Source organism: Chanodichthys erythropterus, chromosome 10 (genome assembly GCF_024489055.1).
Source record: "Chanodichthys erythropterus isolate Z2021 chromosome 10, ASM2448905v1, whole genome shotgun sequence".
NCBI classification, from domain to species: Eukaryota; Metazoa; Chordata; class Actinopteri; order Cypriniformes; family Xenocyprididae; genus Chanodichthys; species Chanodichthys erythropterus.
The window spans coordinates 13746371-13763246 of NC_090230.1; the positions used below are offsets into that span (position 1 = coordinate 13746371).

General features: G+C 38.4%; 1 protein-coding gene across 1 annotated transcript in view; it reads left to right on the forward strand.

The window, feature by feature from the left end:
• yjefn3 (YjeF N-terminal domain containing 3) overlaps positions 1 to 15133 on the forward strand; it is a 53741-nt gene extending 38608 nt beyond the window's left edge. Inside the window, exons 2-6 of the mRNA XM_067398663.1 lie at positions 1803 to 1911; positions 8826 to 8936; positions 11815 to 11928; positions 12041 to 12191; positions 14557 to 15133. Coding sequence (XP_067254764.1) covers positions 1803 to 1911; positions 8826 to 8936; positions 11815 to 11928; positions 12041 to 12191; positions 14557 to 14753 — 682 coding nt within the window. The 3' untranslated portion in view covers positions 14754 to 15133. The remainder of the gene's footprint in view (positions 1 to 1802; positions 1912 to 8825; positions 8937 to 11814; positions 11929 to 12040; positions 12192 to 14556) is intronic.
• Positions 15134 to 16876: the final 1743 nt, after the last annotated feature.

A 16876-nucleotide genomic window follows, 5' to 3' on the forward strand; every position in this document is an offset into this window, starting at 1 on the left:
GATATTAAGTGAAGTAAGATTTCTTTGCAGTCTGAAAACAGTTTTTAAATACTGGAAATGTTACGACATGGAACCCTGGAAATATATGGCCATCAGGATTTCCCTGAATAGGTCGATACAGACGGAAATATCAAAAGAGCTAGACTCGGCTGAACTTTACAAATATCACTGTGTCACAGTACGCCAGGAAATCTCCCCCTGCAAACTCGGCTTGACGGCTGTGGAGCTCTCTTGGAGACGGTAAATGCCAGAACGCTGGAAAACTCCATGCCGAGGGTTACGGCAATGATCAGAGCACATTGCCGACCCAAGTAAAGACTTGGTGACCTGTTGCATTTTAAATGACCAAAGACAAAAATATGACTGATGTAGTACAGACCCAATACACACACACACTCAAATAAATATGCTCATTATATTTTGTTAGTAAAATCAATATTATTTTTTCTGAAGTGAGTTTGAGAACTAGGGAGTGGCAGATAAATGCTTTGAATTGAAATGAAAAATGCCGGTACTTCATGTACACAATTGAGAGAACTCAATAATGTGTAATCATTTTTATAAATGGTTATTTCTTCTGTTCCTCTGGTGCCTAAAGCAGTAACAGACAACAAACACAACACAAATGAACCGGTTGTCCTGGAAACACAACGGAAAATGCCTTGGGGTGAAATAGAATATTAACACAACTAGTTGCAAAAGACAGAAAGGCATCAAAAACATTATGCTCTGTGGAAAATTAAAGCCATCAACAGCAAAACCCTAATGATTAGTATTATATATATATATTATATTATTTGCTAATACTTAAAATACTTTTTCAGTTTTATTTTAATTTTAGTTTGTGTTAGTAATTTTGTTGTGCTTTTTTAGTTATTTTTAGTTTTTAATATTTCTGTATAGCTTGAATTTATTTATATTTTCAGTTTAATTTATTTTAATTTTTAGTTTTTCATGTATTATTTATATGTTATTTCAGCTTTATTTTTATTACCAAAACAATTCTTAATAGTTTATATGTTATAATAGTTGTTAAAAAGTTTTTGTTTTGTTTTTTTTGTTTTTTTGCTTTGGCTGCTTTTGTTCCCCAAGACGTTATTGCCTTTCTTATGTTGAAAATATAAGCAGCATGGATGTATATACTATCCAATAAATAAATGAATAAAATTGGTAGCTCTGATTTAAAAAAAAAAAATTGGTAACACTTTAAAGATTAAATTTGTTAACATTAATGCATTAAGTATCATAAACTAACAATGATCAATTTTACAGCATTTATTAGCATAGGATATATAAATATACTGTATTGTTCATTCATAATGCATTAATGTTAATTTATACAACTTTGCTATCAAGATCTTGCCAGCACTTCTGTGTACTTCCAGCAGGGGGCTCTGATGTCACAACCGTACAGTAAGCCATTGAAAGGCTCTTCGTGTTTTAGTTGTGAAGTAAGGGCCTGGGTTTTACAGATACGCTGTGCTCCCTGTAGCCCACATTAAACTCACAGTAATATAAGCTCTAAGTGTAGCTAAACAGGCATTAGGCAGCGAGGCACCATGCCTGGAATGGATGGCATGTCTAACACAATGTGCTCAGAATACACACGTAAATGTCAGGTGGTGTATTGCAGTCCTTGGTTTCTCATGTAATCAAACCCACCCAGTTTCCATCTTGTCACTTGTTACCGTTTATGTCGAAACATGAACATGATTTATTTATCGTCCCCTCTGGAAAACTAATACCATGCGTGTCATGAGCTCTTTGTCAATGCAATTTGTTTCTTTGTCTGTCTTTTATAGTAAAGCAGAGGTGGCGACTGTTGAGACTGAGCTCCTGAGGGACTATCGCTTTGGGCAGCAGCAGCTGATTGAAATATGGGGCCATGCGTGCGCTATTGCCGTCACAAAGGTTTGTCCGAAATATGAACATGAATTACACTAGTGTGAAGTGGCAGTTAACGCATCTAAATCCTGATTCTTATCCTGTATTTACTACATACAAGCATCACTGTGATTTACACAGCTCTGCATTTACAGCTCTCAGCATCTGTCGACATTTGCCAAACTTCAAGTGATGATAAAAACAGTGGGACATCTTTGATCTTGCTGTTTCTGTAGAGAGTTTGAGCCCATCTGTAGCTCTGGGGGCTTTCTTATAAAAAGGGGTTAAAGAACGATTCAGAATAGCAATCCGGAATTTAGACACAAGAATTATATTGTATATTTATTCATATAATGTATATGTGCATTCAATTTTGACTGATTTACCCTGTACTTTTCACTTGTTTTATGAGAAATAGTCACAATTACAAGAAATGTCACAATTAAGAAGAAAAAAGTTGCAATAGTGAAAAATAAAGTCACATTGTGAGATATAAAGTAACTATTTCTGAGATATAAATTTGCAATTATTAAAAATAAGAAATGTTGCAATAATGAGTTGCAGAAAGTCATAATTATGAGAAATAGTTGTAGTTTGGGGAGAAAGCAATTGCAAAACATTGTGAGATATACTAACAATTTCTAAGATATGAATTTGCAATTATGAGAAATGGTCACATTTGGTCAAGGGTGCCATGGTCACATGGGCACCCTTGCCTCCCCTGACAAACCGCCACTGCAATTATTAGACAGTCACAATTACTAGAAATGTCACTATTAAGAAGAAAAAAGTCGCAATAGTGAAAAATAAAGTCACATTGTGAGATATAAAGTAAGTATTTCTGAGATATAAATTTGCAATTATTAAAAATTGTCACAATTACAAGAAATGTTGCAATTATGAGTGGCAGAAAGTCATAATTATGAGAAATAGTAGTTTGGGGAGAAAGCAAGAAGTTTTGCAATTGAGTAGCAAAAAGTCGAAATTATTAGAAATTGTTGCAGTTTGGGTGAAAAAGCAATTATGAGATACTAACATTTTTAAATTGCAATTACAAGAAATGTCATAATTATGAGTTGCAAAAATAGCTGCAGTTCTGAAAAAAATTGCAATTGTGAAATATGAACTCACATTGGCTACATTTTTCAATCGGACTGAAAAACGTTCATGTAAACACCTTAATCGATCCGAATTAAATTTCGATCAGATTTGAAGGGGTGGTTTATTCTTTTTCTAATCTGATCCAACAGCAAAAAATGTTCTCAATCATATATAAATTTATTTCTGAGATATTAATTTGCAGTTATTAGAAAATGTCGCTATTACAAGAAATAGTACAGTGAGTCGCAGAAAGTTGTAATTATGAGAAATAGTTGCAGTTGTGAAATATGATGTCACATAGGGAGATATAAGGTTTCAATTATGGGAAACAGTTGCAGTTATTACTATTTTGTTTTTCTGAGGCAGAAACAGGCTTCCATATAAAGGAGCTACAAAAAAAGGTGATTTTGCTTTTTTGGGGGATCATGTTATATCTTGCCGTGAGCACTAAAATCAGCACCAGCAGGGTTCACCCACCTCCAAAATCCCACTTTAACTTCTGCTTGAAAACCCCTTGTGACAGATCCATTGCACCATCATGGAAGGTGTTGAAAGACTCTCGTCTGTGGCCGGCCTGCAGTCAGGCGGTCTCGAGGCCTTACGTTTCAGGGCGGCCTGAGGGTTCCGATAGAGCCAGGCCAACCCAAACCAGACTACTGCGGTCACCATTCCATCTGGATTCAGTCAGGCTGACAGGCAGCACGGGGCTCCTCTTGACCTACCTGAGAGTCGGTTAAAGCCCAAAATTGTTTCCTGATTTAGCTTGTGTGAATTTTAGAAGCATTTTACAGACTGAACCTTCCGCCCCTCGAAGGCTCCCGGTCACCAGCAGCCACCACGGTTAGCATCAACAAAACTTCCTGTGCTTTGACCTCTGTGAGGTCGCCATAAATTGTAGCTAAAGAAAACATGCCGGTTAGTAGCTGTGAGACAAGCATTACATCAGCACACATCAGCGTGTGTGTGTGTGAGAGGGGGGGCGAAATCTTGGTTGAATTTTACCACATTGTGATTTCACAACCAAACTATCCACCCCAATGGACGCCAAAATCAACGTCATCCGTCTACATCGGGGGGATAAGAGCTTTGGTGTTGAGCTACAACAAGGCTGATGTCTGTGATCATTCCCTGCTTTAGATATCAGGAAGTTATTTTTATCACCACGGCTCATGAAACGTTCTTTTTGTGTTGAGTAAAAAATGCAGACTGACGTGACACTCTCTGTGATGTCTTTCCCTTTATCTCAACATGACTACATGGTAGAACAGAATAAATGAAAAATGTAACACAATTATCCACAGAAATTACCTAAATGTGACAAAATGATTTTTAGGTGTCAGTTTTTGTTCACTTTCATTTTATCATTGTTGGTTTAAATTTAGTTTTAATTTTAGTGTTTTAGGGCTACCAAAGTTAATGTGCTTTGTTAATAACTAATATCATTTAAAAATGTTTTACAGTGTTTAATTACTCAATAGTGGGTGAATTAATTTGTGGCCATTTTATTTTATTTTAAATGTAAAAAGTATTTTAATTTAGTTTCAGTTTTTTCCTCACTTATAGCTTTTATTTTTTATTTTATTTTATTCATCTTAATAACATCACATAATAACATGAAAGTCATTCTTAGTTCAGTTCTGAATTAAACACCACCCTGGTGTTAATGCGTGTCAGGTTGAGGGTAAAAAAACTGCAAGAGTAATTAGTCAAGACCCTCTCTTGAGAGCTCATTTGCTGGAAGCATGGAAGCAAAATCTGGGGGTTCATTTGCTCTGAACAGGAGCAGATCAGAGCGGCGGTCTCCAGAGTCCTGGCAGGAGTTGACACGATAGAGGATTCCAGCACAGCTGCAGCAGACCTGTAAAAGAAATGAACAGTGCATCCACTGGCTGTGGTTCCCTGGAACACTCTATTCCATGTCATTTTCCAGAAAAGAAGACAAGCTCAGAACAGAGATGGAGTGAATGGTTATTATTTCATATGACACATACTCGCATGAGCTTCATGCGAATTACCTGTCCACATCACATGGTTGAATCTTCAGGAATTATACCAGACATCAGTATACCACGTATACAAATTCGAGCACTAGCAAGGGACTAGATCCATTAAATTCAAGAACCAACAACACGATTGTTAGATTATGCATTTTTGCGGTGCTGGTATTTATCAAAAACGCTGCTAAATAACACCATATCTTTCTGAACCCACATGCTTTGTTTATCATTGTAACGCTGTAGCTATTGTTACGTATTATAAAAGTACAGCGATGTCAGTGCGGCATTTCCAGTAAGTGAATATAGTAAGCAGATGATGCAAACTAGTTTTATGGGGCATTGAATTTCTGCATCTGGAAATTTTTTGGTAGTAAATATTATAGTGCTCTTGATGTTGACAATGAGACAGCCCTAGAAATGGTTTCCTACTACTTTAGCAAACCACTAGGGAGCATATTGAGACACCTTACATTCTTGGCGCTTTTCCATTGCATGGGACGGCTCGGAATGGAATGGTACGGCTCACTTAAATAGTACCACCTTGGTTGAGGTTCCAAGCGTGCCGTACCGATAGTAAATGTGACGTCTAAACACTGCAGATCACTGATTGGTCAGAGAGAATCATCACTACCAGCGTCACTGGATTGGAAACATGAGACACCACACCAGTGTTGCCAAGTCTGCGGTTTTCCCGCAGAATTGGGCTACTTTTACACTGTGGCCGAGGGTTGTTTTTCGTGTCCACGGGTTGAATCGACCCCAAATAATGTGATATTTAGGACCTTGAATGCAAATTTTACAAGAGGAGCCCCACCAAAAATGTGGATTTTACCCCCCGGAATGCAATTTTTACCGTGGGAGCCCCCCTGAAATGTGATTGGGCTAGTTTTGAGGGGAAATTGGGCAGGTTTTGTTACGAAAACCTGGCAACCCTGCACCAAACCCGCTAGATTTATATAGTAACAGCCATTGCAGTATCATTTATTCGCACAACTTTATTTTAAACGAGCGTTGCACGCAACTTGAAAAAAGAAATGGCTGTATCGTGGTCAGTAGATGAGGTGCAGACTCGTTGGTAGCCGAGGAGCAGATCCACGGCAGTAGAGGCGGCACAGCTTTAACGAGTTTGTTTGTCCATATAATCTTTAGGGTATTAGGTTAGCTAATTTGGCTTGCTGTCCACTGAGGAGGGGCTCGATGAAGCATCTTCAACTCGAGCTCTGATTCACACCCCCAGTGAATAAATATAGGATGTGATTACATAGGGCAAGGTACCTGAGATGAAGGTGGTGTTTGGGGAGGTGGAGGGATGCTGGAACAGCTGAGACTGAAGAGAAGTAAGCAGCTGCTTATATACTCTGGCTGCTGATTGCAAGATTAGATGGGCTCACTCCTCCCTAAATTACGTTTAGGAACTTCACAAATCAGTCTATAATCCCACCCACTTTGAAGCGGTACTAAACTGCAGTGGAAAAGCAAACCGAAAGTAAGCGAACCGAGCTGAGACGTTCCACACAGTGGAAAAGCGCCATCTGTGTCTAGACTGGCGATGCAATAATACTACAGCGCACCCATTATCAGCGTTGTGAAAGCTACTTTGAGACTTCAAAAAAGAAGTTACCAAGAAATGTATTTGACAGAATACTTTTTGTAAAAAAAAAAAAAAAGATGCAAGGACTTCTGTGCAGGGGTGCGCAAATCTGAAAATTGTTTCCGTTGGAAATTTGAAGATTTTGCTACAGTTACGCTACTGAAAATGCGCATGCGCCATGGTGCTCACGTGACCAAGACAGCCGAGCCCATGTTCGGACGTAAACATGGAAGCTCTGCAATGAAAATAGCGTAGCAGTATGACAAGAGACAGACACAATTTTAGTTGAATAAAGTCGTTAATTTTTGTGCACAAAAACAAAAATTTCTTGTCACTTCATAATGTTAAAGGGATAGTTCACCCAAAAATGAAAATTTGATATTTATCTGCTTACCCCCAGCGCATCCAAGATGTAGGTGACATTTTTTCTTCAGTTGATCACAAATGATGATTTTTAACTGCAACCGCTGCCCTCTGTCATTCAAATCACTGCAGTAGATGGGAACTTCATCTATAAGAGTGAATAAACCTTGCTTAGACAAATCCAAATGAAACCCTGCGGCTCGTGACGACACATTAATGTCCTAAGACACGAAACGATCGGTTTGTGAGAGAAACCGAACATTATTTATATCATTTTTTACCTCTAATACACCACTATGTCCAACTCCGTTCAGCTTCCGGTGAGTGAGGTCAGATCGCGCTCTGACAACGGAAGTGATGTCTGGCGCTCATGGGCGAGACATCACTTCCGTCTTCAGAACGCGTTTTTTGACCTCACTAGCAGGAAGCTGAACGGAGTTGGACATTGTGGTGTATTAGAGGTAAAAATGATATAAATAATGTTCAGTTTCTCTCACAAACCGATCGTTTCGTGTCTTAGGACATTAATGTGTCGTCACGAGCCGCAGGGTTTCATTTGGATTTGTCTAAGCAAGGTTTATTCACTCTTATAGATGAAGTTCCCATCTACTGCAGTGATTTGAATGACAGAGGGCAGCGGTTGCAGTTAAAAATCATCATTTGTGATCGACTGAAGAAAAAATGTCACCTACATCTTGGATGCACTGGGGGTAAGCTGATAAACATCAAATTTTCATTTTTGGGTGAACTATCCCTTTAAGGTTGAACCACTATAGTCACATTGAGTATTTTAATGATGTCTTTCGTATTTTATCAAAAAATACATTAATTTGTTCTGAAGACAAAGTTCTTACGAGTTTTTTGGTGAACTAACCCTTCAAAATGTAGTACTGAAAAGGTAATTTGCTACTTTTAATTAGTTACTCCCAAACACTGCCCATTATAATCAACTTCACTGACAAGCTCAGTTTTGGCCAATGGGAAAATTTCCTACTCAGATTACTCTCAAAATGACAGATGGAGACGGACGTTCATTTTCCACACTCAGACTTGTGTTCAACTCTTGTTCACCCGGCACTGTGACTAAGACACCCAGCGATGATAATGTAATCTAAACTTCATCAGTTCACTAATGGAACATCCATGTCAGCTGATAATTTCTCTCTAAAGTGCCATTAGCTTCATTAGCGTCTGGCTTCTTCTCTTTCTCGGAAGTCTGCAATTACGCCCACGGTTGTGCCGAGGTTCCATATTTCAGCGACGGTTAATTGGAGATGAATTACCTTAGCATGCACTTTACTTTAACTGTTGGTTTAACTTCATCAGTCTGTTCATAATGCCATTTTTATGGTAAGATATGCATCAGGTGGAAAAGTAAAAAATGTCCTTTTAGGTTGACTGCAAACATGTCAAATGTTAATATGTTTCAGTCTTCGATTCTAGCATAAATGACAAAGACATCTGTCGTCTGATTAACACTTGCTCTGTGGCACTATCAAAACATTGCTGTTTAAGTCTCCCGACCAGCCAGGCATAGCAACAGCTCAACTAATGGCATGCATTTGGGGTGAGGTTTTGCTTACCAATAGCATATGGAAACCAATTAGACAACAACTGATATTTTAGCAATTCCGTTTATTGACGCAGAAAATACACTCTTCACCTTTAGAGAGGGACACACACTTCGGAGTCCAGTTTAGGAACATGTCAGAAAGCTGTTATTTTTAAGGGCTGCATCCTGTGGCAATGTTTCCATGTCTCTTTACTATTGTTGCAACTGTTGCTGGGTTATTGTGATGAACATTACCTCTCCAAATGCAGATAGAGACCAAAATGAGACATCTCCCTGCCCTGTTTAACTGTGTCCCTCTCTCTCTGTCTCTCCCCAGGCTTTTCCTTTGAGCTCTTTGAGTAAAAAGCAGCCCACCCTGCTGGTTGTTTGTGGTCCTGAGCAGAACGGCTCTATCGGTCTGGTGTGTGCCCGCCATCTGCGTATATTTGTAAGTATAGAGCACTATGCCAAAGGGCACTGAGACAGAATGGATACTGACAGGGTGTATTTGCTTTCTCAGTGCATTTTCCTGCTATTATTGTGCATGATTCATTTCACATTGTTCCAAAGTTAGTTATAAAAAGTAAGTTCATCAAAAACGTAGCAGCTTGCTCCGCCTCTGAAATTACGTTTCTCTCTGTTGACATCAACAAGCCCTCTTAGGTAGGGTGGCCATATGCGCCATTCTCACAGGACACGTCCTGTCCAGGATTTCTAAATTGCCTAAAATGGCTTGAGCCCTTGCCTCTTTAATTGTGAAAGTGGTTCTACACGGAGGTCTGTGCAAGCCACTGTTCTTATTGACATTCTTCATGCAATGCATTAAAATGTTGTCGTATTTGCAATGCTTTGACCGTTCTCTGTAGATCCAGCCTTCTTGCAAGCCACGATCGGTTGATTATGTATAATGCATGCTATTGGGCAAATTATTGTTCAGTCGTTACCTTCCGCAAATATGAAAACACAACCAAAACTGGGACATTTTATGCAACTTAGAAATCCTGGACAGGATGTGTCCTGGGAGAATGGTGCATATGGTCACCCTACTCTTAGGCCCTGTCCCAAATGGCAACCTAAACACTTCGACGGTCAGGTAGAAGTCTGCTGCAGAGCTCGCTTCAGTGCGGGCGCGACAAAAGCATGAATTGAGGGCGCATATCTGCCACAAAGGGGGCCACCTCAACGACCGCGTAATGAATGAGGATATCAGGTGAAGACTTTGAGTTGTCCCAATCACAACGAAGTTGAGAGAAGCCCGTATCAGGTGGTACGGCCATGCCATGCATAGCGACAAGGACTCTGTGGCAAGAATAGCACTCTGCTAAGACCCTGGAGCAGTGCTGCCAATTTAGCGATTTTGTCGATAGATTTAGCGACCCCCCTGACCCTTTTTTTCAAAAGTCTGGTGACAAATCTAGCAACTTATTGGACAAACCTTATCTAGATTCTGTGAGTCGCCATATATAAATATAGATCAGTGGACTCGCCAGTATGACATCATCTAGCAACATTTAGCAACCACTTTTAGCTACTTTCAGCGGAAAGCAATTGGCAACACTGCCCCGGAGGCCACCGACCGCGAGGAAGACCTAAAAAGTGATGGATGGACAGCATTATGGAGGATATTCAGGCAGTGGACCTAAAAACAACATGTTACAAACCGAGCCAAGTAGAGAAGATGGAGCCAAGCAGCATACCCTGCGTGAATCACGGGACACCCGCCAGGAAATAAGAATCTGCCGCAAAAGGGGCACTTGCGAGCACCCTTCTGAAACCAAAAATGACAAATGACACCATACAGTCTCGTGGACTTCACAATTATGCACACACGGCGGCCATTATAAGTCTACAAAACCGTAAGTGCATATGAAGTGTGCCATTTGGGACAGGGCCTTTGTTTTCAGACCTTCCTCTCCTGTCATATTCAAACCACTTTTCAAAATCCATTCTAATGGATAAAATCAAGTCCCATCCTTCATTTTTGTCATTAAAAATCCTGTTTCACTTAGGATTCAAAGTAAAACGAGTTTCTGATTGCTTTTTAAGTTTATTTTTTTCTGTTGCCTAGCAGTTAGCACATACGCTCCAACATTTCCAGATCAAAAAAAAGAAGAAGAAAAAAAAATTATATGCCTTATGTTAACTTCACCATGCTCCTTTGTGATGCTAGATTTATGGAGCATCAGTATTCGTCTAATAAACGTATACTCTGTTAAAGTTATCCTTCTTTTCATTCTGATGGAGTGAAGTTTGGCCAGTAAAGATTTGGCCAGTTTACATTATGAGATTCTTGGAATGGATAAAAACTCTTGAGGGGAAAAAAACAACAATAGAGAGTCATCACATGATGGCAGCTGTTTTATACATTCCCAGCGTACATCTGCATGGATTCTTGTGTCCGTACCAACGTTATGTAACAAATACATTAAATTTAACAGCAGGATTGTAATGAACTTAAACTGCAACTTATCCAGACTGTATGGACTTTATCCTGTTTTCTGAGCAAATGAGGTGTTTAAACCATAAATTTTCGTCCACATTAATCACTACTAATGTACTTAAATTAAATTATGAGGTAGTTATTTTGTGATTTATGAACTCAAAAATCTCCCTGCATATCCACAGGGGGACAAAATATAAAAAACAGAAAGCTTTTATAGAGACTGTCCAATTCAGGTGAACGTGATTTCACCAAGTACAACATGTTCCTGGATCAACATCTCTGTTGATCCTGGAACACCATTCCAATCAACCAATCAGATTTTACGGCGACAAGTTTAGGGTTTATTTCAAGTTTAGGCTTTCAACCAGGGTTAGGTGCTTCTACATCAGTGTTATTCACCTCTCATTTCCCTCTGAATTTAGGGATAAGTTATGGGTAGGATTAGGTTTAGGGGTTGGGATAGGGTTAAGACTACATTTTTTCAGACAGTAATGTTGTTCCAGGATCAACAAAATATGTCGACCCAGGAACATGTCTTACTTGGCAAAATCACGGTGGCCATCTGCTTCATGTATGGCTTCCATGTAACACATTTTCATGTCTGTTTTTCACAACCTAGGGACAGATTTTTGAACAATTGATATATATAATAATTCAATACATTTTAACATGGTTTATTTTCACTTTATTTCACAAATGGTTTTTGTTTAGATGATCATAGTTTTAAAAATGAATTTCATAGTTCAAAATGGAGAGTCTGAATCTGGGAGAAAAATAAATGAAAACTGGCAGTGTGCTAATCATCACATAAGTAGAAAAAGATGAAATCTGAAAAGTGATGTTCTGGATGGAAACTCTTTTCTTTCATGTCTCTCACATGTAGGAATATGAGCCCACCATTTTCTATCCCAAACGGTCTCCACAGAGTTTGCATCAGGACTTCACCGTTCAGTGCGAGAAAATGGACATCCCTTTTCTGTCCTATCTTCCGACGGAGGTGGGTGTCAGTCTTAAATAATGAAGCTCACTGGCAGAAAGATGTCAATGTGATGTTCACTCTTCTGGACACCTGTCAATCCTAATCGAGTCCCGTCTGACCCCACAACCAGGTCCAGCTGTTAAATGATGCCTACAATCTGGTGATTGATGCCATCCTGGGACCAGAAACCGACCCTAAAGAGGTGAAGGAGCCCTATGCTGGCATGCTGGTGACTCTCAAACAGGTCAAAATACCCATCGTTAGTGTGGACGTGCCCTCAGGTATTTGCTAATTATCACACATCCTGAAGTTTTAGAGAAATTCTGTTCATGGCATCTTTATTGTGCAGTGCCACAAGGAAAAAAATATGTGACATTCCCTAAATAGAGTGGTCACATGCAAGGAAAAGAAAAGCATATTAAGTCTCAATCTGTTCAGAAGAATGTTTTGGTTATTTTTGTCAGACTGCAGCTTATAAAGATATAAAAATGTTCATTAGCATTCATCAGTACACACTATAACTGCTAATAGAACAAGCAAAACAAATCTGAAGTGTCTACATTGAACATCATTTGGGTAATTCATGACAGCTAACCATATGCACCGCAAAGTAGGCTACATATGTTAGCATCCTACAAATTCATTTACATTTACATGATACCGTACTAAATCCTGTTGAGTGTTCGGAAAACCATTTTTATCATCATTCATTTGCAATTTAGTTCAGTCACTGTTGTGGCACAGAAATTACTTAAGCATTAACTTTAGCTAATAGCTATTAGCTGCACTGGTTAATAGTTGCCAGCTAATAAAGAAAGTATATCAAATCAAATACAAGGTAAAAAAAAAATATATTGGTACATTTGTGCAAGAATGCAAAATATGTTATAATGTTAATGTTAATATAATGTTAAGAAATTGATTACTCACACTTTTAAAGGTGCAGTAAAACATGTTTTCAAAAGATGTAATATAAGTCTAAGGTGTCCCCTGAATGTGTCTGTGAAGTTTCAGCTCAAAATACCCCATAGATTTTTTTTAATAAATTTTTTTAACTGCCTATTTTGGGGCATCATTAACTATGCACCGATTCAGGCTGCGGCCCCTTTAAATCCTCACGCTCCCCTCCCCCGGAGCTTGCGCTTGCCTTTAAACAGCATAAACAAAGTTTACACAGCTAATATAACCCTCAAAATGGATCTTTACAAAGTGTTCGTCATGCAGCATGTCTAATCGCGCAAGTATAGCATTTATTTGGATGTTTACATTTGATTCTGAATGAGTTTGAGGCTATGCTCCGTGGCTAAAGCTAACATTACACACTGTTGGAGAGATTTATAAAGAATGAAGTTGTGTTTATGCATTATACAGACTGCAAGTGTTTAAAAATGAAAATAGCGACGGCTCTTGTCTCCGCGAATACAGTAATAAACGATGGTAACTTTAACCACATTTAACAGTACATTAGCAACATGCTAACGAAACATTTAGAAAGATAATTCACAAATCACTAAAATTATCATGTAATCATGGATCATGTCAGTTATTATCGCTCCATCTGCCATTTTTCGCTATTGCTCTTGCTTGCTTGCCTAGTTTGATGATTCAGCTGTGCATAGATCCAGACGTTAATACTGGCTGCCCTTGTCTAATGCCTTGAACATGAGCTGGCATATGCAAATATTGGGGGCGTACACCCCAACTGTTGTGTAACAGTCGGTGTTATGTTGAGATTCGCCTGTTCTTCTGAGGTCTTTTACAAATTATTTACATAAGAAGGAGGAAACAATGGAGTTTGAGACTCACTGCATGTCTTTTCCATGTACTGAACTCTTGTTATTCAACTATGCCGAGGTAAATTCAATTTTTAATTCTAGGGCACCTTTAAGGCTAATTTGCTACCTAATCTGGTCACATTAGATACCATGTTAGATACTATAGAGGTCAAACTGAATAATAGATACACCTAAAAAATCACATTATTGAGTCATATTATTGAGAAATGGATTACTAGCATCAAAGGCTAATGGCTATTAGATACACTTGCTAATGGCTAAGACTAGATAAACATAAATAAAAAAAGTTACAAATTTAAAATAGTCATATTCAAAATAGTCATTCTATTATTGAGAAATGGATTACAAACCAAAGTTAATAGCTACTAGCTAGATGCGTAATGCTGTAGAAGTCAAACCAAATCATAGATAGACTTAAAATAAAGAAATAAATTGTTGATACATTTTTGTAAGTATGCGAAATGTTACCATCACCTCTAAGGAGATGTGAGTGATGAAATCTGTTTGAGATCCAGTTTTTCTGATAAATGACCTAACCAGAGACCTTTATGTGCAAATGTGTTGCACTGGACCCAAAGTGTTCGCAAAACAGACAAATTATAAATCTAAAGTAATCTTGCAGCCATTATGTCATCAGGAGACCTTATTTGAAAATTGCAGCTGATGGCTGACACATTGAATTTTTTCTGCTCACTTTCCACATGACAATATTGTGATGAATGATCTCTATGAGCCAGTTTTTCCACCTCTTATCTGGGAGAATCTGGAAACATTGTTATGTTTCAGTTAATGACCAGTGGATTGTGATGGTTAGAAAGGATTCACTTTTTCTATCTCTCTTTTCCTGAAGGTTGGGATGTTGATGAACCCGCCAAAGATGGGATAAATCCAGAAGTTCTCATTTCTCTGACAGCTCCCAAAAAGTGCGCAACAGGATTCTCAGGAAAACATTTTCTGGCGGGACGATTCCTGCCCTATGACATTCAGAAAAAATACGAACTTAATCTGCCAGAGTTCTCTGGCACGGAATGTGTTATAGAACTGTAGCCGTTTATACAAACCTGTATTTTGAATAACAAGGATGTTTTTCCCCTTTTGTATTTTATAGATTGTTCTGTGGCATTCAGTTACTGACAAATATGACTAGATTGGGTAGTTACGGTGAGTTTTTGCTGCTAAGAAGTGGGTTTAGAATTCTCTATTTAATTTGATTCTGTTGATTCTTCAAAATCGCCAATACAATTTTGTTCAATATACGTAAATCTTTTAAATGTTGGATATATTGAAAGTGCATTACCCTTATAGTGCCTCCAGTCCAATGTGCACGACACCTACAAATCCAATGCATTTCTGCTGGAATTTTACTCCAATACAAGTTTATTCACCTGTACTTTTTGGGTAAAGTATAGTATATATATATATCTGAGGCTGACAAACATGTGTAAATCCCTTTTTTTTATTATACATTCCTCAATGTACATGTGTTTTCTTAGTTCATATAGGTTGAATGAATAAATTATCTATGTAAAAACTGTGTATATTCATTTAGACGCTAAATTCGGGTGTTTAAAGAAACGTTGGATGTTATTATTTAGCCAAACCTTAAAAAATGTGCTCTATTAGCCAGTATTTGGGAACAAGCGGTAACTACGATATTCTTTAGACCATACAGTATATTATTTCTTCCCAGAGATTTATTCAAAAGGCAGGAAAAGGTGTGGGTGATATAAAGGAATGTTTCTGTCTAAAGAAACAACAGTTACAGTATGTGGACAGGAATACCGAAGCAGCGTAATGATTCATCACTAATGCTGTTTCAGGACATTGTGTAAACTCGGATATATTCATCAAAAGGTGGACATGAAATCATCCGGAGATCATATTTCTTAGTCTGCCAATAAACATTTTACATTTCTGTCCACCCCACTGAAGGCCAGAAAGTATGTTTATTGTCTTTAAACACACATAGAGAGCTTCACAAAGGTAACAAGAAGCCACATGCACTCAATATGGTTACAAAGGAAAATATGAAAATCTGTTTAGACTGAGAAGGAATCGGGGGGAAATATTTTGGTCTGTGCTTTTCTTTGCAAATTTTTTGATACCACAGTTCCCTGTAATACATGATCTTTCTGACTTCTGATCCTGATTTTTTTTTTCAGACCCATTTAGTAAAATATTCCCTGTGCTCGTCAATGCTTTCAAAACAGTCATGCCAAAATGATTCTTAATATTGGACGACATCAAGGATTGGCAAGTGACCTCATCTTCCCGTCATGGATGTGTTGGTCATGCCTAATCCAGACAGTGGAACAGTACTGTACATGTAGCATGCATGGGAATATTTACACAATTACCATTACCATTAGACTTCAAAGCTTGGCCTTCAACAATATGCTCTGGCTTAAAAGCCATATTGCACTACAGTTAGATGTAATATGTACATGCACATATAACACTGTTATATGTGATCTTTAGTAAAAAATATACATTTTCTATACTGTACTTTGTAACATTGTGATGCCTAAATTCACATTAGTGTTTGAACTGATTTTTTTTTTTTTTAAGTTCTGTCATGAAACTCTAGATGGTGCAGGCTGATAGGTCCTTAACTCAATCTGCTTGCAATCACATCATTCTTTATAGGGCACATCTGATTGGTTCCTGCTGTATCAGTAGCCAATGAGCTCACTGCTCAACCTTTAAATACTTTTCTATAACAGTGCAATGCGTGTTCAGAAACCCTCCACCTTCCCCAGCTCCACCTGTATAGATCTGCTACGGGTAATTAAATTATTGTATAGCAGCAGCAGGGGAGGCGCAGGAGCCACGAGGGATGCGGGGGACACTGTTAGAAATAGGGGATTCATTTCCCCACTCTTTTTTTGACCCACCACCAATATTTCCGCCCCTGTTCTCTGATTTGTTACTGATTTGGTTGAACTAAGATTCAGCCAATCGCAAGGCGAATCATTTTTTGGGCACTGCCTTGAGCTTCAAATCTCCTGTTGCTCTCGCGATTTCTTTCATTCATTCGCTTGTTTCTTTGTTCTTTAGCGGTCTGGGGTTACATCCCATAAAATTACATCCTCTTTTAAAACACACACTGTATGTATGTGTTATGACACGAATCATGCGATCAAATTTCTGTTATGATTTAACCTACTGTA